The 27563-nt window shown below is 39.5% G+C and overlaps 1 protein-coding gene and 1 pseudogene across 4 annotated transcripts in view; one reads left to right on the forward strand and one right to left on the reverse strand.

Moving 5' to 3' along the window:
• NEBL (nebulette) overlaps positions 1 to 27563 on the forward strand; it is a 384633-nt gene that overhangs the window by 334351 nt on the left and 22719 nt on the right. For 2 of the 4 annotated variants that reach the window (XM_040248594.1, XM_040248595.1), the window contains 10 exons: positions 3226 to 3330; positions 5230 to 5322; positions 8307 to 8399; positions 11447 to 11539; positions 13239 to 13331; positions 15001 to 15093; positions 16306 to 16410; positions 17387 to 17558; positions 18913 to 19005; positions 20217 to 20366. In XM_040248594.1, the coding sequence (XP_040104528.1) occupies positions 3226 to 3330; positions 5230 to 5322; positions 8307 to 8399; positions 11447 to 11539; positions 13239 to 13331; positions 15001 to 15093; positions 16306 to 16410; positions 17387 to 17558; positions 18913 to 19005; positions 20217 to 20366 (1090 nt within the window). The remainder of the gene's footprint in view (positions 1 to 3225; positions 3331 to 5229; positions 5323 to 8306; positions 8400 to 11446; positions 11540 to 13238; positions 13332 to 15000; positions 15094 to 16305; positions 16411 to 17386; positions 17559 to 18912; positions 19006 to 20216; positions 20367 to 27563) is intronic. The other 2 variants (XM_040248596.1, XM_040248597.1) reach the window with 2 other exon arrangements.
• Positions 24070 to 24686, reverse strand: LOC120869327 (annotated as a pseudogene).

The following is a 27563-nucleotide window of genomic DNA, read 5'->3' on the forward strand; positions in this document are numbered from 1 at the left end:
TGTTTCATTGTTTTCCTTTGTTTCCATATTTCCAAATTCTCTGATGAAATTTATTCTCTGACTGAAGTGTTTCTATAGACAAGAAATAGGTGGAGGTATGGGGGAGTGGAGTCTCTCCTGGGAAGTCCCCATGGGGTCTTGCTCTATTTCAAGGGTATCATGATGCCAGAATTAAGTATTTATCAAAGGAACTGCCTGTTTCTCAGCCTTCTTCAGTGATAGCAGATGGGATGGTCCTGAAGTGTGTTCGTCTGTCCTCAGTGTCTCATGATGGCATACAAACTTGGAGAAGTTGACACTAGTTGGTCAGCTAAACTAAAAATCATAAATTCTTAAAACGGGAATATTGCCATTTGAATCAGTAGAGAAAAGTTGGCAAACTCATTCATACATTCAGTAGATACTTCTTGAACACCATTTACATGCAAAATTAGACCTGGATTTTTGCCTTTGGGGAACTACTAGGTAATCTAATTATCAAATAATCATGCAGATATAGTATGACAAATTATGATATGTCCTACCAGAAAGTAAAGATAACAAAAGTAAACCCTTCCCATCGGAAGTGATGCCTGAGTTGTTAGAATTCCTGCTTTAATTTAACAGTGTTGATTTTTTGAGTGTGATATGAGGGTACATCTGATTTTAAAGACCTTTAGTTATTTGAGATACAAGGGAATGTTTAAAAGGGTTTAATGATGCTCTGGTGCATTTCAATGTGAACAAAATTCTCCTTCCTTAACAAGCAGCAGTATGCCATGCAGTTACCTTCACTGACTTTGGAACCAGAGTGACTGGGTTTAAATCCTGGTTCTGACACTTAGCTAGCGCCTCAGTTTCCCCAAGAGTGGATAATAATACCTGCTTGTGGGGTTATCTTTCTCTGATCCTCTAGGAGGTATCTATCACTCAGCGGGTAGCCATTCTGGACTCCAAACTTGTTGTCTTGCCTTCCCTGTCATGCTGTCCAAAGGCTGGGGCTGGAAGCTTCTCCTGTGACTCGCTAGGGCCTTCATTAGCACCGCTTCCTTTTTACTGCACTGCTGGAGTTGCTTTCCTGTTTCTCCACTGCTGGAAAGCCTTCCTTGCCCTGCCCTCAGGTCTTGGGCAGCGCCAAGCCTCCCAGGAGCTCTAGGATTGTATTTCACAAAGGAAAAGGCTAGAGGCTTAGGTGTGGGGTCAAGAGCTACAAAGAGTGCCCCCTTGCAGACCAGAGCCTGTCCCTCCACTTTGGCCTCTGGACACTCTGTTCCCCATCCCAACCCTAAGACCCCGCAACACTGCCTGCCCTCGGCCCACCATGACTTCCCCGCACCTTTGCCTCTCCTTGTTATTGACAACCTTCCCCAAGTTTTGGAACCCAAAACCCCTGAGACCCTGTACCCCGCCACTCCTCGCCTGGTGTGAGCTGAAGCTGGAATACCAGACCATCTGACCTGTTTCTGGAGAAATCTGTATGCAGGTCAAGAAGCAACAGTTAAAACTGGACATGGAACAACAGACTGGTTCCAAATCGGGAAAGGAGTATGTCACGGCTGTATATTATCACCCTGCTTATTTAACTTATATGCAGAGTACATCATGAGAAATGTCAGGCTGGATGAAGCACAAGCTGGAATCAAGTTTGCAGGGAGAAATACCAATAACCTCAAATATGCAAATGACACCACCCTTATGGCAGAAAGTGAAGAAGAACTAAAGAGCCTCTTGATGAAAATGAAAGAGAGTGAAAAAGTTGCCTTAAAACTCAACATTCAGAAAACTAAGGTCATGGCATCTGGTCCCATCACTTCATAGCAAATAGATGGGGAAACAGTGGAAACAGTGACATACTTTATTTTGGGGCTCCAAAATCACTGCAGATGGTGACTGCAGCCATGAAATTAAAAGATGCTTCCTCCTTGGAAGGAAAGTTATGACCAACCTAGACAGCATATTGAAAAACAGAGACATTACTTTGCCAACAAAGGTCCGTCTAGTTAAGGCTATGGTTTTCCCAGTGGTCATGTATGGATGTGAGAGTTGGACTGTGAAGAAAGCTGAGCGCTGAAGAATTGATGCCTTTCGAACTGTGGTGTTGGAGAAGACTCTTGAGGGTCCCTTGGACTTCAAGGAGATCAAACCAGTCCATCTTAAAGGAAATCAGTCCTGAATATTCATTGTAAGGACTGATGCTGAAACTGAAACTCCAGTACTTTGGCCACCTGATGTGAAGAGTTCACTCATTTGAAAACACCCTGATGCTGGGAAAGATTGAAGGTGGGAGGAGAAGGGGACAACAGAGAATGAGATGATTGGATGGCATCACCAACTGAACAGACATGAGTTTGAGTAAACTCTGGGAGTCGGTGATAGACAGGGAGGCCTGGAGTGTTACAGTCCATGGGGTTGCAAAGAGTCGGACACGACTGAGCGACTGAACTGAACTGAACTACTATGTAAATGCTGGCACTAGTAGAAGGCATTGCCTAGGATATATCTGAGCTCATAATAGTACATTTAGTAGCAAAAGGAAAATTGAGATTTTTATCTCTAGTATAAAATACTAGTACCTTTTCCTTAGTCAAATGTATCTTTATCTGAAGTAGGAAGCAAAGTATAAATCTAGAAGCATGAAGACAAGTAAGCAAAGAGAGTCAGGTTACTGGTAGGAGTTGTAAGGGCTATTTTGAACAGGAACTGGAACTGCTCATAAGAGAGTAGGTTCTAGGCTTAGGACTTCCATAGAGGTCAGGCCATCCCAGGGTGTTTAAATAGTCTTGAGTGAGAACCGTTGCCTGAGAGAAGGTGAATGTGTTTTCCTAGACTGTTTGCTTACTCTGTTTGCACATGCTGTTTATTTTTACTGTTGCATAAATACATCATAGAGTTGAGTAAGACTGAGCGACTGAGCTCACACACACAAACACATCAACAACTGATTTGAATCCTAAGGTATAATTTAGAGCATGTGGGCTTCCCTGGTGGGTCAACTGGTAAAGGATCCACCTGCAATGCAGGAGACCTGGGTTCGATCCCCGGGTTGGGAAGGGAAAGGCGACCCACTCCAGTATTCTGGCCTGGAGAATTCTATGGACTGTATAGTTGCAAAGAGTCAGACACAACTGAGGGACTTTCACTTTCAGATATAGCAGAGTTGGAAAAAGTAGTACCATTTTCTCTTTGTCTCTGTCTCTCTCGAATACGGCACACAGTTTCAGATTCACATTCACTTTATATTTTTAGAAAAAGTATAAAGATGAGGCAGAGAAGATGCTTTCTAGCTATTCTACTGTAGCAGATACTCCTGAAATTCAGAGAATTAAGACAACTCAACAGAACATGAGTGCGGTGAGTAGCCATTGTTTCTTTCCAGTTGTCACCTTGAAATGATGTTTGAAAGGGGGCCTTTGTTCCTCAGTCTGCTTTTTTTGCTGCCTTGCTTGAATTTTCTGTCAAATGCATATCTTTCCTTCTTTACAATCGTAAGAACACCAAATGTTCTTCCAACTTATAATTTATCATGATTATTTTAGAATTACAGATTCATGCTTCCTTTTTAGGTACAAGCAATAGCTACTTTTAACCGAATTTTAAAATTTCACTCAGGAAAGAGATCTTAATTTTACACACATATTTTACTTTGAAGATAAAAATAGTCATATGAAGTGATTGCCTTCCTGGTCATTGATTAATTGCATTGATAATATATCTAGGGATTTACTAGTTTGTAACTAATTCCTAAGGGCTTCCCTGGTGGCTCAGTGGTAAGAACCAGCCTGCCGATTCAGGAGATGTGAGTTCAATCCATGGGTCAGGAAAACCCCATGAAGAAGGAAATGGCAACCCACTCCAGGGTTTTTGCCTAGGAAATCCCATGGACAGAGGAAACTGGTAGGCTACAGTCCATGGGGTCGCAAAAGAGTTAGAAACCACTTAGTGACTAAACAACAACAATCACTTCCTAAACGTTCATATTTTTGTTTTGAGGAATAGGAATTTTATTAGCATCATTGATTAAGATAGTGGGCTTATATATAATGGGCATATGAATTTGAATTCTAAAATAAAAATTGATGGTACAGCCAGAATTTTAACATAGAATTAACTTAGTGGTTAAGCAAATGTTATTAAAAATATAAATTCTATTATTTTTGAAAATTTCTGGAATGTTTTCTACTTTCTAATAAGTTGGAAACCTCTTAACTCTGCAGGTATGCTGTTCAGGTACCTCTAGGGTCTTCACAGGCAGGCTGTGCCAAGAGATGTAGAAATCTTGCTGGAAGAGAGGATGAAGGAGAAGAGTTGTGTGGCCCTTACCGCCTGTGATTCCAGATTTCTAGCTTTTGCAGGGGAACATCTCATATGTCCTGCCCTCCTGACCCCCACTGGGACCTACTGGTTAACAAATATCAGGAGAGTGAACCCAAAGGCAGTGCTCTGTGACAACCTAGAGGGATAGTGTAGGGAGGGAAGCAGGAGGGGGGTTTAAGAGGGAGGGGTCACATGTATACCTATGGCCAACTCATGTTGATGTGTGGCAGAAACCATCACAATACTGTAAAGAAATTATCCTCCAATTTAAAAAATAATTAAAGAAGAGAGGGAGTAGTTCTGGCCTCGAATGACTTCCTTATAATTAGTCTGTTTTTCTGTAGGACACTTTGTTTTTTCTTTTGCTTTGTGGTCAAAAGGGGTAGGTGTTGGTAGGGATGGAGAGACGTGGGAAGGTTTAAGGAATAAATGGAAGATAAGGAAAACAGGCTGACTTAGTGTTGATGCTGATGGTAAAACTAATATTTTCTTTGAAGAGAACAAGACTGTCTTTGCTCTCACTTGAAGAAGAGCAGTTGCTTGAAACTTCATGCTATTTTTGAATTAAATGGTAACTGCTTAGTGAGCTTTTGTAATATGTCCTTTAATTTTTCTCAGCTGCACATGTGACATATATTTGTATTTGAAGAAGAAAACTTATATTCTTAGAGCAAGTAATCTGCAGCCATGTAAGTTTCCAGGCATACCCTAGAACAGGTAGTAGAGGTTTGCTTGTAAGACTGTGGAATACAAAACTGAAGTTCTGCATTTATTCTCATGATGGATTATTTAATTGATTAATGTAACATTGATTCTCATAAATAGAAGCTGTATTCACGTTACTTTAAAACCTGAGAAATTTTCCTTTACAAGAATCGAATCTAGGACTTGAATCCTAATAAGCTTAGTTATTCTTTTCCTTCTCTTATAATAAAGGTATTTTATAAGAAAGAAGTAGGAGCTGGCACAGCAGTAAAAGATACTCCTGAGATTGAACGAGTGAAGAAAAATCAGCAGAACATTAGTTCAGTAAGTTCTCTATGGCATTAATTATCCTTTGCAAAAGCAAACACAAGCTAGATAAATGTTTTTAGTTCTTTACAAAACTAGCTGCCTTTTTCTTTTTTTCCTTCACTTTGTTGAAACACTGTTTCATCAAATATCAAAGACCTAACTTTCAGAAGGAAACTGTAGCCTTCTTCCCCTTGAACCTAAAGCAGTATTTCATCTTGATATATATATATCATAGTGCATAAGAGATAGATCACTTTAATAGTACAGTAATGAAATCTAGGATTAGTTTTCAGCCTTCTGAACATAATTTTAGCTGTATTACATTTTTCAGAGAAAGGATACTTTTCAATACCTCCCCTCAACTTGGACGAAAGAAATTTTATCCTGATAGAATGATTAAAGGCACTAGAACATTTATTTGGTGGCTCAAGAGAAGGTTTCAAAGGCCCCATTTACCTTCTACTTCTTTGAGCTTCCAGCAAAGAAAAGCACACACCTTCATTATCATTTGTAAAATAAATTACCCACCCCCCTCCCCAGTGCCCTTTGAACTTGGGGGAAGGGTAGAGGAGGTGTTTAATGTTACGGATTAAAAACTTCTTCACTCAGTGCTTGACATTTAGAATGGACCATTGCTACCCTTACCAATAGGTGTATTTGGTAATAGTTATACAGTCATCCCTCGGTGTCCACAGGGAGTGGTTGCAGGACCCCCCCCCACACACACACACAGTCATTCACACACACTCACACCAACATCCGCAGATGCCCATGTCCCTCACTGTTGGGCCTCCACATCCTCAGGTTCCGCATCGAGGATGTGAGGAGCTTGCTATTTAGTTCCTTGTTGAGGGTTCTTTCCTTAAATCTCCTTCCCTGACGTTTCTCTTCACCTTCACCCTTGGAGGCAGAGTTTCTTTAAGTCAGCCAAGTCGAACTGCCTGGACTAAACGCCTTTGTCAGGAACGCCGATGGTTACCTGGCATCCTAGAGTAGGTGTGCACTAGCATTTGTGGAGACAGAGTAGGGAAGGTAAGGGAGCGCTGTAGTCAGCAGACTTACAGGAAGCGAACTTGCAGAAAGCCTGCAGAATGCGAGCGCACTGAAAGCCCTGTGTGGTGAAGGAATCTGGTTTCCTGAAGAAAGCGTAGGGAACAGGACCTGGCAGCGAGAGTGCCAATCCACCGTGGCAGGAGTCTGTGTCAGGCAACGCTCGAGTCTGGCAGAGAAATTAGTTCAGCTGAGACATGTAAAGCGGTCGTTTCCTTCACTTCCAAATGATAACATTTGAAATGTACCCATCCATGTACTGGGGTATAATGTTATAAATGTTCTGTACTGCACAGTTCTATTGCCTACAGTGAAATGACTGTGCCATTTTGATTAGTTTGGAGTCGTATGAAAAACAAAATTGTTCATCTTTAATCGTGTTTAGCGTCTCACCCTAGGAAAATCACACAGTCTATCATTTCTTCTCCCGACGTCCCCCTGCCTCCTCTAGCAAACATAAAAGCATAGTTCTGTATCTCTATGAGCCTGGGCTGTAAACTCCTGCTTAGTATTCAAATGGAAAGTTGCCCTTTCAAGATTAGCAAGATCTGTCAAACCAAGGTAGGATTCTCTAACATTTAAAGATCTCGACATTTTCCACCTCCAGAGTACGAGCCTTTTGAGTATTACTTTTCTCTCTTAAGAATATTTTGGAATCCTACTTGGAGACAGTCTGTCTCAGTGTACTCTTAATTTAACTGTTTTGGATCTGGCCTAATATTGGCAGTGTTACTCATATCATATATGAAATGTACAGATGCTAAAACATAGATGATAGTGAAGATATTTAGGTATTGAGGACTTCCCTGGTGGCTCAGATGGTAAAAGCGTCTGCCTAGAGTGCAGGAGACCCGGGTTCGATCCCTGGGTCTGGAAGATTTCCTGGAGAAGGAAATGGCAACCCACTCCAGTACTCTTGCTTGGAAAACCCATGGACGTAGGATCCTGGTGGGCTACACTCCATGGGGTCGCAAAGAGTCGGACACGACTGAGCAAATTCACTTTCACTTTCTTCATGTCTCTCAGCCTTAATCATTACCAAGTGATTTCGAAAACGTCTTTTGCATAGATCTAAGTCTTTGCTAAATTTCAACATATGCCACTTAAGTCTAGCTGATGTGTCCATATTTATATGTATATATGTGTCCTTTATCTCAACTCCAATCTTCTGTGCATTTTAGACATATTAAAATACCATGTGATATGAAAGCATCACTGATCATTTTATAAATTTAAAGGGCTTGTCCTGGGCATAACTATGTGCTGGTGTTATCATTTATCTGGTTGCTCTTCCTCTAAGTAGACCTGGCTGAGGAGCTTTTGACTGTTGTGAATGCCAGGATATAGGCGGGCTTTACATAACATGATTGTGTGGAGAAGGCACTTCTTGACTTTCTGGTACTGGGCCTTCTAGTGACCAGCGCTCAGTGGCCTCTGCTTGTACATATTGCCTCCCACTTTCCTCTTTCTCGTCTTTTATTTTTTTTCTTATTCTAGATTATTTGTGTACTCTCAGTCAGATAAGCAGTGTTTTCAAGACTTAGTAGCTAACTCAGTTTGACTCTTGCCTTTAAAGACATAGTGAGTACACAAATGATACACAGAAATTGCTTTTATTATAGAAAAATAATGAATTATTAAGATAATTTCCAAAATTTTGGGTGCATCTGCCTGATGATAAAATTTATTTTTATAAGCAGTATATGCTTATTTTAGTTAAAAAACCTCTCCGGTGGTGGATAGGTGAATAGATATGAGTTTGTTTGTACCTTAAGATAAAGGAATCCTGAAAGCACCAGATGAAATAAAAATGTGTGTTGTCATTGAAGGAAAATTAATATTGGAATTAAAAAATAGGCTATGTAATTTTAAAAATGAAGAATTCTTAACTATTTTTTAAAACATGTTGAATAAGACTCACTTTTTTTTTTTTTAAATAAATCATGCAGGTAAAATACAAAGAAGAGGTGAAACAGGCAACAGCCATTTCAGATCCACCAGAACTCAAGAGAGTGAAAGAAAACCAGAAGAACATCAGCAATGTGTGATCACATTTCTTTAAGTATTGTTTTCTGTGGGCATGACGCTCGCACAGTAGAATGAATTAGAATGAATACCAGTAGGAAGGCCAGTTCCTGAAAGATGGAGATAAGATTTCACACGTCTTTGTGTTGGGCTAGCATTACACCAAGCATGTGTGTTTGCTTATTAAAGAACATGGTATTGAATGCCTACTCTGTTCTTGTTCTTGGGGGCATTCAAAGATGAATGAGATACACCTTAAGGTTAGAGGCTGTGTGTATTCTCAAGGTCTCTTGGAGAAACAGTTGTGGGGATAAAGATTGTGCATTAAGTGCTCTAAAATAATTAATATCTGTTGAGTGCTTACTACCTTTTGGGGGTTCTTTACATGCAATATCTCATTTAATGTTAAATAATAACTCTTATTTTTCAAAGTGCTGGGGAAATGCAGAGAAGGAAGGCTATGTCAGTGAGAGAGAGGAAAACCTTGAGAAAAAGAATAACATTTGAACTAGCTCTTAAAGAATTAATAAAAGTTTGGGATGGATTTATGAGGAAGGGCCCTCCTGGCAGTGCAAACTGAATGTGTTCATGATCTGAGATCTGTTCAAAGAGGGGAAAGTTTAGTGTGATGAGACCTTGGGGTGGAAGATGGCAGGAGAGAGATAGCAGAGAAAGCATAATTCAGGCCACGAGGAGGCTGCTGGAAGTGCCAGTATCCCTGGTTCAGATGGCCTGCCTATGCTCAGGCCTTGACTTATGAGTTAAATTGCTTAAATGTGTTCTTTTTAAAAAAATATTAATGTTTATAGGAGTAAAGGTGATTTACAATGTTGTGTTACTTTCTGCTGTACAACAAAGTATATCAGTTATACATATATCCACTCTTTTTCAGATTCTTTTCCCATATAGATCCTTACAGAGAATTGAGTAGAGCTCCCTGTGCTATGCAATAGGTGCTTATTAGTTATCTATTTTATATATAGTAGTATGTGTATGCCAGTATGTGACAGTCTCTCAATTTATCCCTCGCCCCACCTTTGGTAACTCTGTTTGTTTTCTACATCTGTGATTCTATTTCTCTTTTGTAAATAGGTTCATTTGTGCCATTTTTTAGATTCCACTTATAAGTGATATCAGATGTTATTTGTCTTTCTCCAACTTGCTTCACTCAGTGTGACCTAGAGATTGTTATAATATGTCCCTTTTTGTGAAAGAAGAGTTACACAAGAAGCTCAGCTCAGTGATGAGCTAGAAGTGTGGGATGAGGGTTGGGAGGGAGGCTTCCAAGGGAGGGGATATATGTTACATATAGATGATACATACTGTTGCACAGCAGAAACCAACACAACCTTGTAAAGCAATTATCCTCCAAAAATTAAATGCGTTTACTAGTTTTAAATTTATCATAGAAGCATAACATTCCCTTAAAATAACTATTTGAAAATAAGGAGTTAACTTAATTAAAAAATACTAGAAATCACAGCTCAGGTGATACCTTCCATGGCATATGGTAAGTGGTGTATACATGATTGAAATTTGAATAACTCTGGAGTGGAGAACAATGTGGGCTCTGGACTGTTGGTTTGATCCTAGCTCCAGACCTTACCTGCTATATATCCTTCATAAGCTAGCAACCTCTCCAAGCCTCATTCACCTCATCTTTAAAACAGGGACTAGAATATTAAGTGAGATATTGCCTGTAAAGCACTCAGCATGTTTGTGAATGGATGAACGCAATACGTGAAGCGTCTCCATATCAAATTTATGTCCCCAAACTGACATCCACTAGAAATCGGCTGCAACAGTTTCTCTATATCAGTGATGCTGTTCCACAAATGTTTCTCCTCTGAACTGTACCCAGAGTCATCTTTCTTTGTATCCTGCCATCAACAAAGATTACTTTGGACCTTTCCTCATTTTAGGCAATTATCCGACACAGAATCTGCCTAAACTCTCAAACTGCATACCATGGTACAGAGAAAGAAGTCGCACTGGCAAGAGCCTGACCCTTTGTCATTTATTTTCCAGGCTTATCAGATACCTGTTCACTTGCACAGGTACTGCTGAGGGTGTACATCTCAAGTCCATTTTATCTGCAGGCCTTGTGATGTCTTGCAAAAAAAGAACAATTCCCTCACACTAAGTTTAAGCTCCAAAAAGTCATTAAGACTGTCCCTGTGGAGTTCTTCATAATGGAATTTCAACCTCTAGTTTTCCTTTTACCTGTCAGAAATTCATTTGGTGGACATGCTTTCTGTCTCCCTGTGTTGGATCCTCATTTATTTCCTGGAATGTTGTGGAATTCCTGGGAAAGCTGACCACAAATGTTGGACTCTGATCCCCTACTCTAGCAGTAGGTCAGAAGTATCTCCATGATGGGACTTCCCTGCTGGTCCAGTGGCTAAGGCTCCACTTTCCCACTGCAAGGGGCCAGGGTTCCACCTCTGGTCCGAAAACTAAATTCATACTTGATGAAACTAAAGATTCCATTTACAACAACTAAGACCTGGTGCAGTCAAATAAATAAATAAATGTTTTTTAAAAAAGAAATATCTCCACGATGCTGGTCAGAGCATGGTCTTCCAATGTTGGAACTTGGTGGAGAAGGAGGTTCAGGGTTTCTTTTTACAGTGACAGCCGATCACTGAGGTGAAGGCATAGGACTGGCATAACCCTTCTTTCTGGTGATGAATCCAGAATTTTTATTTTTAAATGTAAATATAAAATGGTCATTTGGTAATGTCATTTTAGTACTGTGAAGAAATGAACTCACAGAAGTGGTCATTTATCATTACTGATAGGATCAAACTCAGAGAAGCCACCAAGAAATAATACAGTTTGAAGAAAAACAACCCCAGGTATAATTCAAAACATTTAGGCAAGGAAAAGCTTAGTCCCAGGATCACTGTGATGATGGCATCTATTAGCAAAGCACCTTTCGCTGTAAAATCCTAGCCAAGATGTCAGCTAATGAGTGCTGTGTGACGTTTCTTTTAACCAGCTGCTGTGTGTTAGCTCACTCTTCCTTCCGGTAACCCCACACCATCTTGCGTTTGTCTCCCAGCTCAGGTACAAAGAGCCGTGTGACAGAGCAACTCCAGTGAGCATGACGCCTGAGATAGAGAGAGTGAGGAGAAACCAGGAGCAGCTGAGCACGGCAAGTTGTTTCTGTTTTGCTCTTATATTACCAAACATTAGCTGTTTTTAGTCTTTACAATGCTTTCTGAAAACCATTAGACACTCTACATCTTAGCCACTCCTTTTCTACTATCCCGTACTGAGGCGTGTGGACTGTGGCACCCTTGTGGGAGTCTGGGAAGTTGGGAACTGCTTTGCTACTATTCAGCCATACTTATTTATTCAAGAAATCTTTTTTTTTTTTTTATATTTTTTTTATGTGGGCCGTTTTTCAAAGTCTTTATTGAATTTGTTACAATATTGCTTCTGTTTTATGTTCTGGTTGCTTGGCCATGAGGCATATGGGATCCTAGCTCTCTGACTAGGGATCGAACCTGTACCCCCTGCATTGGAAAGCAGAGTTCCAATCATTCAACCACCAGGGAAGTCCCTATTTGAAGAACTCTTCATTAAGCAACGTGGCAGGCATTATCCTGGTCACTGGTACACAGAGATAGATAAGACCCCTTCCTATCTTCATGGGCCTCATAGTCTAGATGGTAAATCTCTAAAACTACATCCAAATCTAAAGACCTGGAGAGCAGCATAGTGGGTATGTTGTCAGTCTGACAAAAGAGAAAGCTGTCTATTGGCATAAGGCAAAAGAAGACCTGATTTGACTAGGGTTCTGAGACATAATGTTCTGGTGGGGAACCTTATAAATAAAACAGAAAACATCAATCGTCCAGTAATCTGTTGCTAGTAGAGCAAGGGTAGATAATAATCAGGAGGTTCCTCTGCTGTGGACCCTGTTTTAAATGTGTTATGTGATTCAGTGGGGTGGGCATGATTTATTGCTCTGGTTTGTAGGTGTGGGAAACTGAGTCTTGAGAAGTCAACCTATGGTTTGTGACAGCAGGGCTGGGATTTGAACCCAGGCCTCCCTGAATTCAGAAACCTCTTTCAAATGTGTCCCCTAATGGTTATTTTCCCCATTTTGGGGACCGTTTTATGGAGTTTTTACCATTATAAACAATAACCTTCTTCTTCTGAAACAGATAATTTTGAAACACTTGAAAATTTAAGAGTGACTTCTCCCAGATGGAGGAGGAAATCAGGCTGAATACTGCTTTATCCTTACAGTATCCCTGATAGTGGTATGAGTGAGGGGTCTTAGGTGTCTTTTGAAGGTAGAGGCTCCAGGGTCAGAATAGGAGTAAATGGCCTTCCCAGGCTGCCATGACTACTTCATTATAGTTCTCTTTTAATGATTTTTTTTTTTAAGTTTTAATATTTTTTTTTCCTATTTTTTGTCCACGCACAGCATGCAGGATCTTAGTTCCCTGGCCAGGGATCTAACATGTGGCCACTGCTAGTGGAAGTTTAGACACCATGGTGTCTTAACTGCTGAACTGGCAAGGAAATCCCTTGTAATGATTTCATTACAGTGTCTTCCTGTTGTATTTCTATTACATTTAGTTGTGGTCTTTGCAATTAGTTTTGGAATTGAACACAGAAATATTTATTAAAAATCATTTTTAAGAAGCACAACCAGCACTTGGTGCTTGCCAAGTCAGAAGAATCAGAAGCCAGACGTAGATTTGAACTGAAAGGCTAACACACACCTACTGTGGGAAAAATTATGTAAAAAATAGGGTTAATTTTGAGGCTTATCCTCTGTTGGTATTTGGTTGGAGACCATTCTGCTATTCATTAAAATTCATATTAATCCTTCACAGGTAAAATACAGAGGAGCGATTAAACAGGCGACTGCAATTTCTGATCCACCAGAGCTGAAGAGAGTGAAAGAAAACCAGAAGAACCTCAGCAATGTGTGATCTTAGTCACTTTTTTCTTATGAGAGCAAACATATTGTCAACATGTCAATGAAGGGATTGTGTTTACAAAGTTTTCGTAACCTTGAGTTGATTGCCTCTGCTCTCAATTGACTGTCAATTTATTGGGTAGTTTTCAGGGTGTTAGGTATTGTGGGTCCAGTCAGCCATGCCCTGCTCAGAGTACCCAGTGACTGCAATGTGATTTTTGCCTCCAGGTTATTGTATATCCCTCTTATCTGCTTTTCATGCTTGCAGTTTCTGTGATTCTCCAAAGGGATGCCGTGGCAGTTTTCGGCATCTTGGCTTTACAAATAAGCTTTCACACTCCCTTTCCTCCATAGGTATTAATAAATGTATTCTTGTTCTGTAGCCTATCCAGTCCCATTTCCCGCTCATAGCTATCATCACTTTAGTTTTGGATGATGCTGGGAAAAAATTATGAAGTGTGCCAGGCTGAATAGGTCATATGAAACAGGTCCATTTTCAGGGCACTTGTTCAGGGCTGTCCAGTTTTACTCAGACACCAATTCTTGGTCTGTTCCAACTCCTTTCTGTTATGTCATCCATGGATGCAATTTGCTGAGAGAGTCCTTTTTTATTTTCATTTTAAATTTTTTTTTTAATTTACTTTTATTTTTCAGTTGCATTATGCAGCATGTGGGATCTTAGTTCACCAAACAGGGATCAAACCCATGCCCCCTGCATTGGAAGCATGGAGTCTTAAGCACTGGACCACCAGGGAAGTCCCTAAGAGAATCCTTTTTCTGAAGTCATTAATAATAAATTGTGTTCTTTGGAAGAGGAAATTTGAAAATCTGTTAGATGCAAAAAAATCTTTTATTCTTTAAACCTTTAAAGTCCTTTGGCCAGATTATAAAGGAAAGGCAGTTTATTGTTTGGCATTGTCCCTGACAACTGTATTTTGGAGAAGTAGATACTCACCTTCTCCTGATGTATTCAGAGTCACAGTTGATGTAACTCCATTACTCTCTAAAGGGAATATGGTTCTGGAGAGGGAGGGATGGAGCATTGGGGAGCGTGCTGGCCTTATGGATCACCATGGTTACCACTTAGGCATCATGGCCAAAGTTCTGCCACAGTTAATTACTAAGAAACCATAATGGTCCAGCAGCCTTCTGTATGAGTAAGAGTACCTTAAAGTAACATCCATGAAGATATTTCTTACCTTACTCCTTTGTGATGAAATGCTTATTATAACTTTACTGATTGTACACCCATATAATGAGTACATTCACAGTGATTCTCTGCCATAGGATGAATTAAAATAGAATGATTTAAGATACAAGCATTTTTAGACCTCTGATGGGTCAGTGGTAAAGAATCTGCCTCACAATGCAAGAAACACCATTTCAATCCATGGTCTGGAAAGGTCCCCTGGAGAAGGAAATGGCATCCCACTCCAGTATTCTTGCCTGGAAAAAAAACCCATGGACAGAGGAACCTGGCGGGCTATAGTCGATGGGGTCGCAAAGTGTCGGTCATGACTTAGTGACTAAACAACAACAAAGACCTCTGCTAGCCTCCTTTTTCTTCACCCCTGCAGCTTCCTATCCTTGCTTAGCTCTTTAAAATAAGTACTCTGAGACTCTTGGTTAGTTGAATTGATTCACAGTGCTCTGTTTTTTGTTTTCCAAAATGATAGGTTTATTATAAATCTCATATGGGAAGAGCTACAGCCCTAAGTGTAACTCCTGAAATGGAAAGAGTAAAGAAGAATCAAGAAAATATTAGTTCGGCAAGTTGTTTTATTCACTTGGAGCTATCATGAAGGACATGTTCTTTATTATTTATTTGCAGACCAAGAAGCTTTTGTAAGATATGCAGAAAGTACATGTGTTATTTCAGATGACATCTGAAAGCCGCCACTGTCTAACTTTACATTGTCCTGAACCCTACTGATGTTTCCAGATGTGACCAACACTTATATTTAAAGTTTCATTTTAAACTGAATTTATGTTCATTTAAACAATGAATCATGTTATTTTAGCCAGTGTCTTTGAAAGTGGTAGTCTTTGATGTATAAGTTAAACAATTATCATTTTACAGATGTATTCCATTGAATGTTGATTGTTAAGTCCTCTCTGCAAAACAAAATAAGAAATGAATCATTACTCCAAAGTAAGGACTTAGGGAAAAAACAGTCCTTAAATATATTTAACACAGAAATTGGTTACTCATTGAAGTTCCGTGTTGCATGTCAGTGTCTTATTTGGGGAATGAGCCTTCTCTCAGGAAATACCAGGGCTTCCGTTCTGAGTGCACGTATGCCCACATGTCCACAATAATCCATATCCTGATCTTACACAGAATCAGCCTCACAAAAAGCAGTGTTCTGATAGTCAGATGTCAGAAAGAGCTTTATGCCTGGGGATCAGCATTTTGATTTTAAATTGTGCAGCTCTCTAGTGGCATTTCTGCCCAGAGATGCTGACTGTATTCAACACAAATTACCTTTAAGCTGTGGCTGTTTAGAGGGAACCTAAGATGGATACTTAATGAGTCTTACCATCTGCTCTGGTCAAATAAAAGGAAATATTGATAGAGGTATGTTTGTTATGCATGCTTCCACAGTGTTATGGTGGAAAATGGAGAAATAGAGAAACAGAAGAAGAAATTTAGGTTCCATTTAGTTTTGGATTTTCCCTGTGGATAAAGTATTTCCCACTTTTACAGACTCATGGTTAGTGGATGTTGGTCACTTACACATTTGTATTCAGTTGGTAGAGAGATTTAGGTCATCTTTGCTGTAGCCTTTAAAGGAGACCGTCAAGAGTAAAATTTCAGCTCATTATTCTAAAAGGAAATGCAATTCACTAAATAAGTTACCTGGGAAGTAATTCAGAATATGTTGTATATGCCTCACTCATTTGGAAAGCTTGGAAAACTTACGTAATTCTAAAATTATAGTTGTCTTTTTGTGAAGTATGTTCTGTTATTTACTTTGCAGGTAAAATATACCCAGGACCAGAAACAGATGAAAGGTAGACCAAGTCTGATTTTAGATACACCTGGTCTCAGACATGTCAAAGAAGCTCAAAGTCATATTTCAATGGTAGGGTCCAACAGGTCCTCCATCCATGACTAACACTAAGGAGTGGCACCGCCCCGTGCACTGATGGCGTTGTTCACCATTAATCTGGATAACTAACAAAGCATGGAAAGGCCCATGGGCCCACCCTTTGGGGGGAACTTTCTAATCTTACTGAAATGTATGGGAAATATTCAGTCTAATAAAATAATTTTTCTCACTGATTTTTTCGAGTGTGTTTTTATTTCTAACGTGACTGCTACTATAAATGCTTTTTATGGAAGATACTTGCTTGGACTTTTTTTCCCAATTAATATTAAGATGGAGTTTGGTGTGTTTACATGTTTAAAGAATATGAAAATATGTATTTTTTAAAAAACAATCTCATGAGATATATTTTATATACCATAAAGCTCACCCATTTAAAGTATACAAAGTGGTTTCTAGTATAATTTACAGAGTTAAACAACCATCACCCTAACCTAATTTCAGAATGCAAAAAACATGTGTTTTGAAGTATATGTTTTTGTAACTATATACAAAGATTGTATATATAGTTATTTGTAACTTGCTCTTTTAATCTAATTTTAAATAATACTGCTTTCTTAAATAATTGTATAGAAATAGCTTATCATTTTATTGCATACTAAAGTTTAAGAGATAGGAAATTAACTTATACCTAAGTGAGTACATTTTAGGAAGTAACTAGGATTTGAAAAATGAATCTTTCAACACTTCTTACTTATATACAAGCTTATATATTAAAAGAGCTGCTAACTGTAATGATGGAAAGCATTGTGAAAATGTCAGCACTTGATTTCTGATGCTTGGAAACTGAAATTTCATAGATTTATTTTTGGAATAATTGGAAAAAATACATCTATGTAGAAAATAATCTAGGTGCAGCTGGTATAGTAACTGTCTTTATACTCAAAATTTGTGAGTTGTGTAGCATTCAGGAAATTTCAGTTTGAGTTACTATGGTTTTTCCCTCTTTCAGGTGAAATATCATGAAGATTTTGAAAAGACAAAGGGAAGGGGCTTTACTCCTGTTGTGGATGACCCTGTGACAGAGCGAGTGAGAAGGAACACCCAGGTCGTCAGCGATGCCGCCTATAAAGGTGTCCATCCTCACATCGTGGAGATGGACAGGAGACCTGGAATCATTGTTGGTAAGCTGACTGGCCTGCTTGGCAGGTCTGCACAGTCAAAAAGATCATGCTTTCCCTGTTTTTATTAATGGAATTCGCTTCCTTATTCATCAGACCCCTCCTCAAATGCATGACATGGTGCCCAGGTGAAAGTGGACCAAAGGCAAAGTGTTGTTTGCACCACGTTGGAGGGAATTCATGGCCTTTGCCAGGTGTTGTTGCAAATTCATTCTGTAGTTGGACATTCTCTGTTTTTAATAACCTTCTGGTTTTGAGTGTTCCTACTTGCTACGCAAAGAAGCAGCACAAATATCAGACATAGGTGATAATGAAGATTAAGCAATTATTTTGTTTCCCTGTAGCTTACGTGGGCTTTCCTGATAGCTCAGATGATAAAGAATCTGCCTGCAATGCAGGATACCTGATTTCAATGCCTGGGTTGGGAAGATCCCTGGAGAAGGGAACAGTTACCAACTCCAGTATTCTTGCCTGGAGAAGTCCACGGATGAACCATGGGGTCGCAAAGAGTCGGACACAGCCAAGCATCTTTGACTTTCACTTTTAGCTTATGTACTGATCAATAATTGTACTGCAGACATCATCTGCATGGGTAACAGAACAGAAGTAACCCCATATAGGTCCTTTGACATCAAATAGACATGCCTGAGAGATTCTGATGGTTTCCACAATGTGAGTAGCTTATTTGTTTTTGAATATTATTTCTGAACTGGGAGAGTAGAGCTGTCTGAAAGTCTCACAAATCAGAGAGAAAGGAGCCTCAACCTACTGTTCTTTTCGTCATCCAGGGAAAATCTTAGGAACCTAGTGTTAGTGAACAAGGTTTGTACTAAAAGCTGAGAAAGGAAAGGAAAGATACTGATTTTTTTCAATTTGTTCAACATTGTTTCTGTTGTAGGAAGATAAGTTTTTTTATTTTTGTTTTGTTTTCTTAGACAAAAACCTTGTAGTTGCCTCTTATAAATTACTCGCATGTCCTTAATCAGGAGTTTTAACCCAGCATTTTCCCTGTTTCAGTGTGTGGAGAGCATGAGTGATGAGGGTTTGGGGATGTGGGGAGTGGTGTGGTGTGCATGTGTGATAAGTCACAGGCTCCCTGTGGAAGGTCAACACAGAATAAACCAGGAAACATATTTGATCGCAAGGTTTTTTAGCAAATCCTGTGAGTGTGAATCACACCGTGAGTGTGAATATCCCTCCGTTCTCCTCTGAAGTCTGCTGCACAGTGGGTTTGCCTATATTACATGCTTGCTTTTTGCATATGCCCCTTTTCAGACTTTTGTTTGACTCTCTTGGGTGCTGACTTTTTTTTTTTTTAATTCATTCTTGATTTGTTGATTTCTTCCTTTGGTAAAAGACCTCAAAGTTTGGCGCACAGATCCTGGCTCCATCTTCGACATTGATCCCCTGGAAGACAATATTCAGTCTAGAAGTCTACATATGCTTTCTGGTACTGCTTACGTTTTGAGTTTCTCCCCGTTTACATGGCTTTGGTCCTCAAAGTGAAGCTACGCAGGTTCATTGTGCCTTCTGTGTAATGTAAATTTTTAAGTTTGGGCTTCGAAAACCCAAGAGAGCTGCTGTGCTATTTAATATGCCACTAATCATTTATGAAAACAAAACTTACAGAAGAGCTTTTTCATATTGCCTAGATTAGTTCTAGGTTTATTTTAAAGGTGTCTAGAGCTTACTTACACTTCCTTTTTATTAGTGAATATGATTTTAGAAGTTCTCTGGGCTTTGAAATGCAGCTGTTTGGACTGCACTAAACTGCTAACGTAAAGATTTGTTTTATGAAAAGCACAACATTTTAAAGATATAGTTCTCTAATTTAAGGAATTCTTTGAAGACTTTTATATAAAACAGAGGAGAGATTTTCTGCATAGCACTGTGAATGTCTTAAAATAGGTTTTCAACTATCCTTAAACTTTATCTCTGAGTTTTTATAAAATGCAAAAATTTGTAGTTTACATAGGAAGTTTATATGACTTTCAGCTTCAACTGTATGTTTATAATTAAAAGTAAAACCCAAATGGTTTGGATATTTGGGTATAGCAATAGCAAGGGTTGATCTTTGTAGGCTTTCAGACCGCATTTAGCAAACTGAAGATTTGACAGTTATGTGACTTTTTTAAACATATAAATAGATCTATCATTTAGGTCCTTCCCTGTCCCCTATTGTGACTCCAAGTTTAAGTGTTAACATTAACAAAATTGAAAGCCCAAGGCAAAGTAGAAATTCTAATATTTATATAGTAATTTGATCCACATAATCAGCCAAATTGTCATCCAAATTTTCTAAAATTAAAGGAAAGGCAACAAATGCTGTATCATTAGTGATATTTGAAAAGAACTATTTATAACCAAACTTTTGATAGAAATTTACTAATTTGTCAGTGTCTTCTTAGTTATTGTCAACTTCTCTCCCCTTTAAAATTTAGACCAAATTGAGTGTGAATGATCATTAAGTCATTTGTGTTGTTGATAATATGTGCTGAAGTTTGGGAATAGATGGCTAGAGTTTATAATACCTGAGCTTTGGGGTTGCAATTTAATGAGGGATTATTTTTCTTCCTTGTTAAATTTTTAAGCAATTTTTTTTGGTTTCTTTGTTCTTCAAGTCACTTAATCACAAATATGAATATTTTCCCTCCAATATAGAAAAAGCGAATCTTTATAGGAGACAACGGTCTCGGTCTTACTCGAGCAGTACTTTTGGTACAGGTCTGGGAGATGACAAATCAGAAATATCCGAGATTTACCGTAGCTTTTCATGCTGCAGTGAGGTAACAAGACCATCTGATGAAGGAGGTATCAAACATTAACCACTCTCAGAAGTCTCTTTTACTGTATCACAAGTGTGTCTTTAACAAATTCTTCACTTTTGCACAAACATATGGCATGGATATATTTGAACATTTAAAATTATGTTTAGAAAGTTGAGTCTTTTTAAAAAACTAATAATATGCATTTTTGCATGCTTGTTTTTCCTGTCTTTCCTCACTGTTTTCACTGAAAATGGATCTTTAATGACAACAGGGTCTTGGGATCTGCTACATGAATCTGTTTCACAGGAGTTGTATGTGATGGATATACACAGCCAGAGTGGAAACTTGAGTTCTGTGAAGTTCATATCTGATTTCCATTAAGGAAAATCAATCTTATGGTTATATTTGAGTGGCTAAGAGAGTGCTATGAATTTGTGTGTTTAAATATTCATATACAGTTGCAGACAGAGTTAGATCTTGCCAAAAAGAAATGGGGTATGTACTTGGGATATGAGATTTTTAAAAAATGGAAAATACTGTTGATTGTTAATAATCTTTGTATCTTATATTACTATCCTTGTCCTCTACATTCTTCTGTTTTCTGGATCCAAGCTGATGGCTTAGGTCTAGAAATTGGTCGTTGAAATTGTTTTGGATGTTAAACTTCTCTAGCTGTAGTGCCGTGGGGAGGGGGAGAGGAATGAACACAGAACAAAAGGAAAACTGAATTTCCATTACAACCAAAGGCCGTAGCACTGAAATCCCTAAGGCAGGAGATTTTGAAGTGGAGGAGTTTAACATCTTGGGAAAAGTAATGTGACTATGGACCTGATGAAACTATGGAATCTCTTGCAATTGAGTAATTGTTTTTTTGCACTTATAGGAAAAACCCCTTTGAGAAGAGAATCAATTACAGTCAATAATCTTAAATTGTACATTCAGACTTGCCTTAGCTTGGTAGAAAGATGTTTCTTTTTAAAATTTCAGATAAAGTGAGGTATAATTGACATATAAAATTGTAAGATATTTAAACTGTACATCATGATGATCTGATATATGATACGTTGTGAAAGGATTCTCCCCAGTTAGTTAATTAACATATCCATTACCTCACAAATACATCTTTTTTTTCTTTGGCGAGAGCACTGAAGTTCTACTCTGTCAACAAATTTCATTTATACAGCACAGTGTTATCAACTATAGTCACTGTGTTATTCTTTAGCTTCTTGTACCTTATTCATTGTGTAGCAAAAATTTGTACCCTTTTACCAATTTCTACCTATTTCCCCCAGCCTCTGGCAACTACTGTTCTGCTATCTGTTTCTATGAGTTTGACTTTTCTTTTTTTTGGCTTGATCTTTGTAGAAAGTTTTTAAGAGTCTCCTTCCTCTATGCTTCTAATGTTCATGAACTAGTGTTTCTTTCTTGTAGGTAAGATAAATGTGTGAGAGCTCCTCTTTCAGTGTCTGCTTATCTAACAAAGGATTCAGTAACTTTATTTTTTTGGCTTGGGGCTATTGATTTCTCCCTTCCATGTCCTCTGTGACTCTATAGGTACAGAATAATATTGATGCCTGGTAAGATAAATAAAACCCAAAGCAAACACAGGAATAAATTTTCATCAACCTTTTTTAACTTTCTCAGTTCAACGTGGTAGAACTGATGTCTCTCACCAAAGCGATGCACCTTAGAGTCTTTGCTTCATCAGGGACCGTTTAACTTCATGTCTGAATACACAAACACAGCATTCATTCATTAAATCACCAAATGTTTGAGTGCTTTTTGTGCATCAGCCAAGAGCTCAGATCTGGCAGTGTACATAGCAGTGAGCAGCAGAGATATGCATCTGCTCTAAGGGGTTTGGAGTCTGGTGAAGACCCTGACATTGAGCAGATACTTACCCAAGTAATCTATAATTATGAACAGATTAAGTGCTGGGAGGGGAGCACATGGGGGCCACAAGGGGGTACTCCATCTGGCCTTGATGTCACGGGAGCCTTCCTCAGGGAAGGAAGATTTGAGCTGAGATGGGAATGCTAAATGGAACTGAACTATGCCAGTGGGCTTTGGGAAAATAATGTTTCTCAGAGACAGAACAGAACACAGAAGTGGTGCATCAGTGAGACATTCAAATGGAGGCATTGAGCAGGCAGTTAGAGTCCAGAGGAGGAGGCTGCACTGGAGATAAACGGGAAGTTATCACCTGTGTCGGTGATCAGGTCTTGGATTCAGCTGTGTGGAGAAGGAGAGTTTGAGCCCCCTTCTGCAGGTTTCTCAGCTCCGTCTGTGCCAGGGAGGAGTTTGGCACTTGTCTCCGATTCTGTTGGCTCATCTAAAAACCCACTGTTGGTGGTTTATCTTCTCTTTCTCCTGTCAAGCCCCCACTACTTTCTGATTATTTCTAGCAAGAGGATCCTACACTCTGCCAAAATGAATAAGAAATGTCTCCATTGAAAGAAAGTATACATAAATGTTCTTACATTTATAATGGAATTTGAGTAAGAGTAACAAAGGGACGGGGGAGCCTGGTGGGCTGCCGTCTGTGGGGTCGCACAGAGTCGGACACGACTGAAGTGATTTAGCAGCAGCAGCAGCACATGGTTAAGAGAGAATAAATTACATTTTTTTTTAAAGTGGAGGAACATCAGACTCCATGAAAGGTGGCAAAAGGAAGATTTTTATCGGGAAGGAGTGTCTCCATAACTTAAATAATGCCTTGTAAGAAAAGCTGACTCCTTGGAGGTATTTATAACCTGTCATTCTTAGTCACCTGTTAAAAGGCTTGTGTTTGGTGACATTTCCAATTTTGGAAAGTTGATATTGAGGTATGAAGCAAAAGTGTAGATGTACCAGTAAGTTTTTATAACATTAACACAGTGGCATACCCATAGTATTTCTAGGTTAATTCAAAAAGATTTGGGGATACCTGAGAATATGCTTCTAATTTTAAGTGAAGCAAATCATATTCTACAGATTGGTACCTTATGTCTGTATTCAAACAATCAGTGATATATCTAACCTAATAAGTCCAAAAATGCCTCCTCACCTTCTCCACAACATTCTGCTACTTTTCCAGGCCCCCGGGTTGCTAAGTAGCGACTGCGACTTTCCAGACACTAACTTCACATCCTTAGGGATCATCCTCCACACTTGTCTGTCACTCACATCCACATGCAGATCATTAACAGATCTTGTCAGCTTGCTTGGGACGAACACATCCAGAATCTGACTGCATGGCCCACCTCTGCCCCCGGCCCCCACTGTTCCCCCATTTCAGCTGCTGCCCTCTCTGCCTCCAGTCGTCACAGAAGTTTCTGGACGAGTTTCCAGCTTCTGTTCTTGCCACCCCAAGCCACCAGTCCTTTCTTTGCCTTGGTCTGTTCTCCACCTGGCAGCCAGAGGCTCTTTGCTGCTAAATCACTTCAGTGATGTCCGACTCCGTGTGACCACATAGACGGCAGCCCACCAGGCTCCCCTGTCCCTGGGATTCTCCAGGCAAGAACACTGGAGTGGGTTGCCATTTCCTTCTCCAATGCATGAAAGTGAAAAGTGGAAGTGAAGTCGCTCAGTCGTGTCCGACTCTTAGCAACCCTATGGACTGCAGCCTACCAGGCTCCTCCATCCTTGGGATTTTCCAGGCAAGAGTACTGGAGTGGGGTGCCATCGCCTTCTCCGATGAATGAGTCTACCTATTTGTAAAAATGTGACTGATGAAAACTGCAATCACTAGGTTATCACACTGTACGAGTTCAGTTGTCAAGAGGGAGCAACTCAAAGGACATCACACAATCTATAAACCAGCTGGAAGGAGCCATCCAGACTTTGCCCTGCTGAACCCTTTCTGGGTGATGATTAGACAAGTCCTCATAGATGATATACTGTGTGCAGAAGCGCTGATCAGAATCAGGTTTGGCATGGAACGCAACTGTATTGATGGTTTGAGTCATGTCACTGTCTGGCTTGGGCTTTCTGATGAGGATCTGGCCCCCACCGGCAGCGACAAGCTTAATAAGGTTGTCCTTTGGATGGTGTTTGAAGGTTCCCCCAAAATAGAAGTAACATCCATCAAACAGCTTTGACAACAGCTGTTCTCTGTTGAGCCTGCTTTTCTGTGGTCCTTCAGGAATTTCATAATTTTCTTCCTGTTCACATTCTTTGCTTTGCAGACATGCTTTCACCCATTCAAATTTTAGGATCCAGCATCCACTAAGAATTCCAAGCATACATTTCAGGGTGCTTTGAATGGTATCACCAGGACATGAGTTACTGTACTGACATGAGTTACATGTACTGACATGAGTTACTGTACTGTCAAACTCAGCAGTTTTTAGCCTTTAAGAATCATTGCAAGCTCACTGAGCATTCCTAAGGATGATTCCTAAGGATGAGGCTCTTTAGGAAACACCTAAATCTAATACCAGTTAGATCACATCATTCTTCTGCTACCATTTCATGCTGAATAAAACACAAATCCTTGCCGTTGCCTACAGGGCCCTCTTCCGACCTGGGCCCTGACTGCCGCCCTGAACCATTTCCTGCTTTTCTTGGTTCACTCATCCTCTCTTCCCATCCCAGTCTCCCTGCTTTATACCCACCTTTGCACCTGCGTGTGCCCCCAGCTTGAAACACTCTCTCTCCCACTGCACCTGAGCTATTTGCTTGTCTAGACCTATTTTTCTTCATATCTTTGCTCAGGATCACTTGATCAGAGAGACCCTCTCTAACTACCAGATATAAAACAGGACTGCTTCCCATTCTGTCTGGCCCTTTACTCTTTGCTCTTTATTCATAGCACTTGACATCACCTGAGATATATATTTATTTGTTTATGTGCTTGTCTGTCTCTCCTAACTAGGATAGATGCCCATAGTGAAAGTGAAAGTCGTTCAGTCGTGTCTGACTCTTTGCGGCCCCATGGACTATACAGCCCATGAAATTCTCCAGGCCAGAACACTGGGTGGCTTTTCCTTCTCCAGGGGATCTTCCCAACCCAGGGATCGAACCCAGGGCTGGGATAGTGGCTGTGTTGTTTACTATGACTACTCTGTCCCTAGATCTTAGACTAAGCACTCGGCAAATATTTGGTGAATAAATGAAATGGTCAAATTAATTTTTTTCCCACTTATTCCACTCCATTTTTTAAACCAATTGAGATATAATTGACATATAAAGTTGTATTAGTTTTAGGTGTACAAAATATTAATATCTGAAAAATTAGAACTGCATATATAAATATATGTAAGTTTTTTTTAAAAATATGAAATTTTGTTATGCAAGGCCTTCAAGAAAAGCCTCCCATTTTTGTTTTGATATGTTTCAATGACATTAAAGCATAGCTGAAAGAGAGAAAAAAAGACCTGAAAGTGGAAACATTCCCAGGATAGTTTCTTTTCTGGTGGGGAGGCAAAGAAGTAGTACCCATGAGGTCCTGGTTGCTTTGAAATTTGGGGTCCCCTTTGAAATGCATGCTGTGCTGGGCCCTGGTCAGGAGGTGCTGAGTGAGTCTGTAGAAGGAGGTACCTTTCATGGTGATGACAGCGGTTTGATGAAAACCTTTAGTGTCCTCAGTTAAAACACATAGATTTGTTTAAATACTATTCTGAAAATTGGAAGGGACTTTAGAACAATGCTTATTATTGGTAAGATGGAGAAAAAAGAGAATGTTTCTATTTAGAGATGCCATCTTTTTCTTTATTCCAGATTTTACTGATTTTTTTCCATTTAGGTTAGAATTTCATATGATAAAAAGTATGATGTCCCAGAGATGTGACCTTTCATGTTGGGCTGACTCCCTGCTGTCGAGATGCCGTGTATGGTAGCAGCTTATCCTGTGGTAGAAAGAACGGTGTGCAAGGGCAGGAGGCTTCATCCCACTCTCGCACTCCTCGGTCTGGGGTCTCGGGAGGTCACCTGATCCTACCCGGCTCAGATTCCACTTCTGTAACAAGTAGCTTTTCTAAGATGTTTTACATTTCCTAAGCCAAGTGCCGTAATTGAAATAAACTCTTGTTTTCTTCTTTCTCTTTTCTATGTATGAGAATGTGTTTATGTCCTGAAGGTGACCTGCTTTACTTTGTGTATTGAATGATTGGACAGTTACGAGAATTATAGTTTCGGGGTCCTTTTTCTGAGTTACAGGAAATTTAGGTTGTTAGGACAAAGGGTTAAACAATCAGCTCATTTCCTTGAGGCAGAACTACAATGTTTTCATCATTCACATTTGGTTTTCATGGGCATTAACATAGAAACCTTCTCCTTTGCGTTTTTATCATTGTTGTAGTTATGCACTTCTCATGATATTTTCCCATCTTGCTTTGATTGCTGAATATTTTCATTTTCTTATGGGATTATTTTGGGCTTTCTTTAGTTTTAGGTCTACTTTCTAAGATATTACGTTACCAAGGGGCTTGCATTTTCCATCTCTACTCTGTTGCCTTGCTTCAATAAAGAAGGCTTTTATTTAAATGTCATCTAATTTTGTTTTGATTCTTGAATGGTATTATTTGAAATTATCTTTATTGCCTTTTGGTACTAGATTAGGTTAACTTATTTTCATTTGACACACATTTCCTTGAGTGGGAATAATCCTGATGATTTCTGCTTATTTCACTGCAAGGTTTTCTTTGATCTTTGTGTTTGTCTTTAGGTCACTTGCCGGCAACATGTATTTGCCTTCTGGTACTGCTTTGTATTTCTTTGGTTTCTTTTAATTCACAGTGTTTTGTATTACTTATATTTTTATGTGTTTGCCATCTCACCCAGTGTTTACTCTTCTAGTTCAGTTTTGCTTCAGGCATTTTATGTGTTTCTATTTTCCTCTGGAGCATAAAGGGGATGGGAGTGTGATGGGGAGGAAAAGCAGATGCACTTTTCAAAGCCGACCTTCTCAGTGTCTCAGCCTTGTGAACTTTTCCATTTTGCTCTGGAAGGATCTTATTGGACCAGAATCCTCGTCCTGCCTTAAGTGATGGAAAACAAGTTTCTGAATTCTGGGACAGTCCCAGCTAGGCTGTGCTTTATAGCATTCCATTCCATATAATATGTCCTCAAAAGAGCTTAGGTTGCAAGAGATGCTTCAGTACCTTCTGGAATTCTCAGTATATGGTCTGTAGATGTGCCAAGAGGCAGTGCGCCAACTAGATAGCCAGCAGCCCTGGTTAAACACCCATAATTCCATTTGTCCATTAACCAAACATTTATCCAGTATTTCCCATATTTGTGAGATTCTGGAAACACAAAT

This window comes from Oryx dammah, unplaced genomic scaffold (genome assembly GCF_014754425.2).
Source record: "Oryx dammah isolate SB20612 unplaced genomic scaffold, SCBI_Odam_1.1 HiC_scaffold_10, whole genome shotgun sequence".
In the NCBI taxonomy this organism is placed as follows: domain Eukaryota; kingdom Metazoa; phylum Chordata; class Mammalia; order Artiodactyla; family Bovidae; genus Oryx; species Oryx dammah.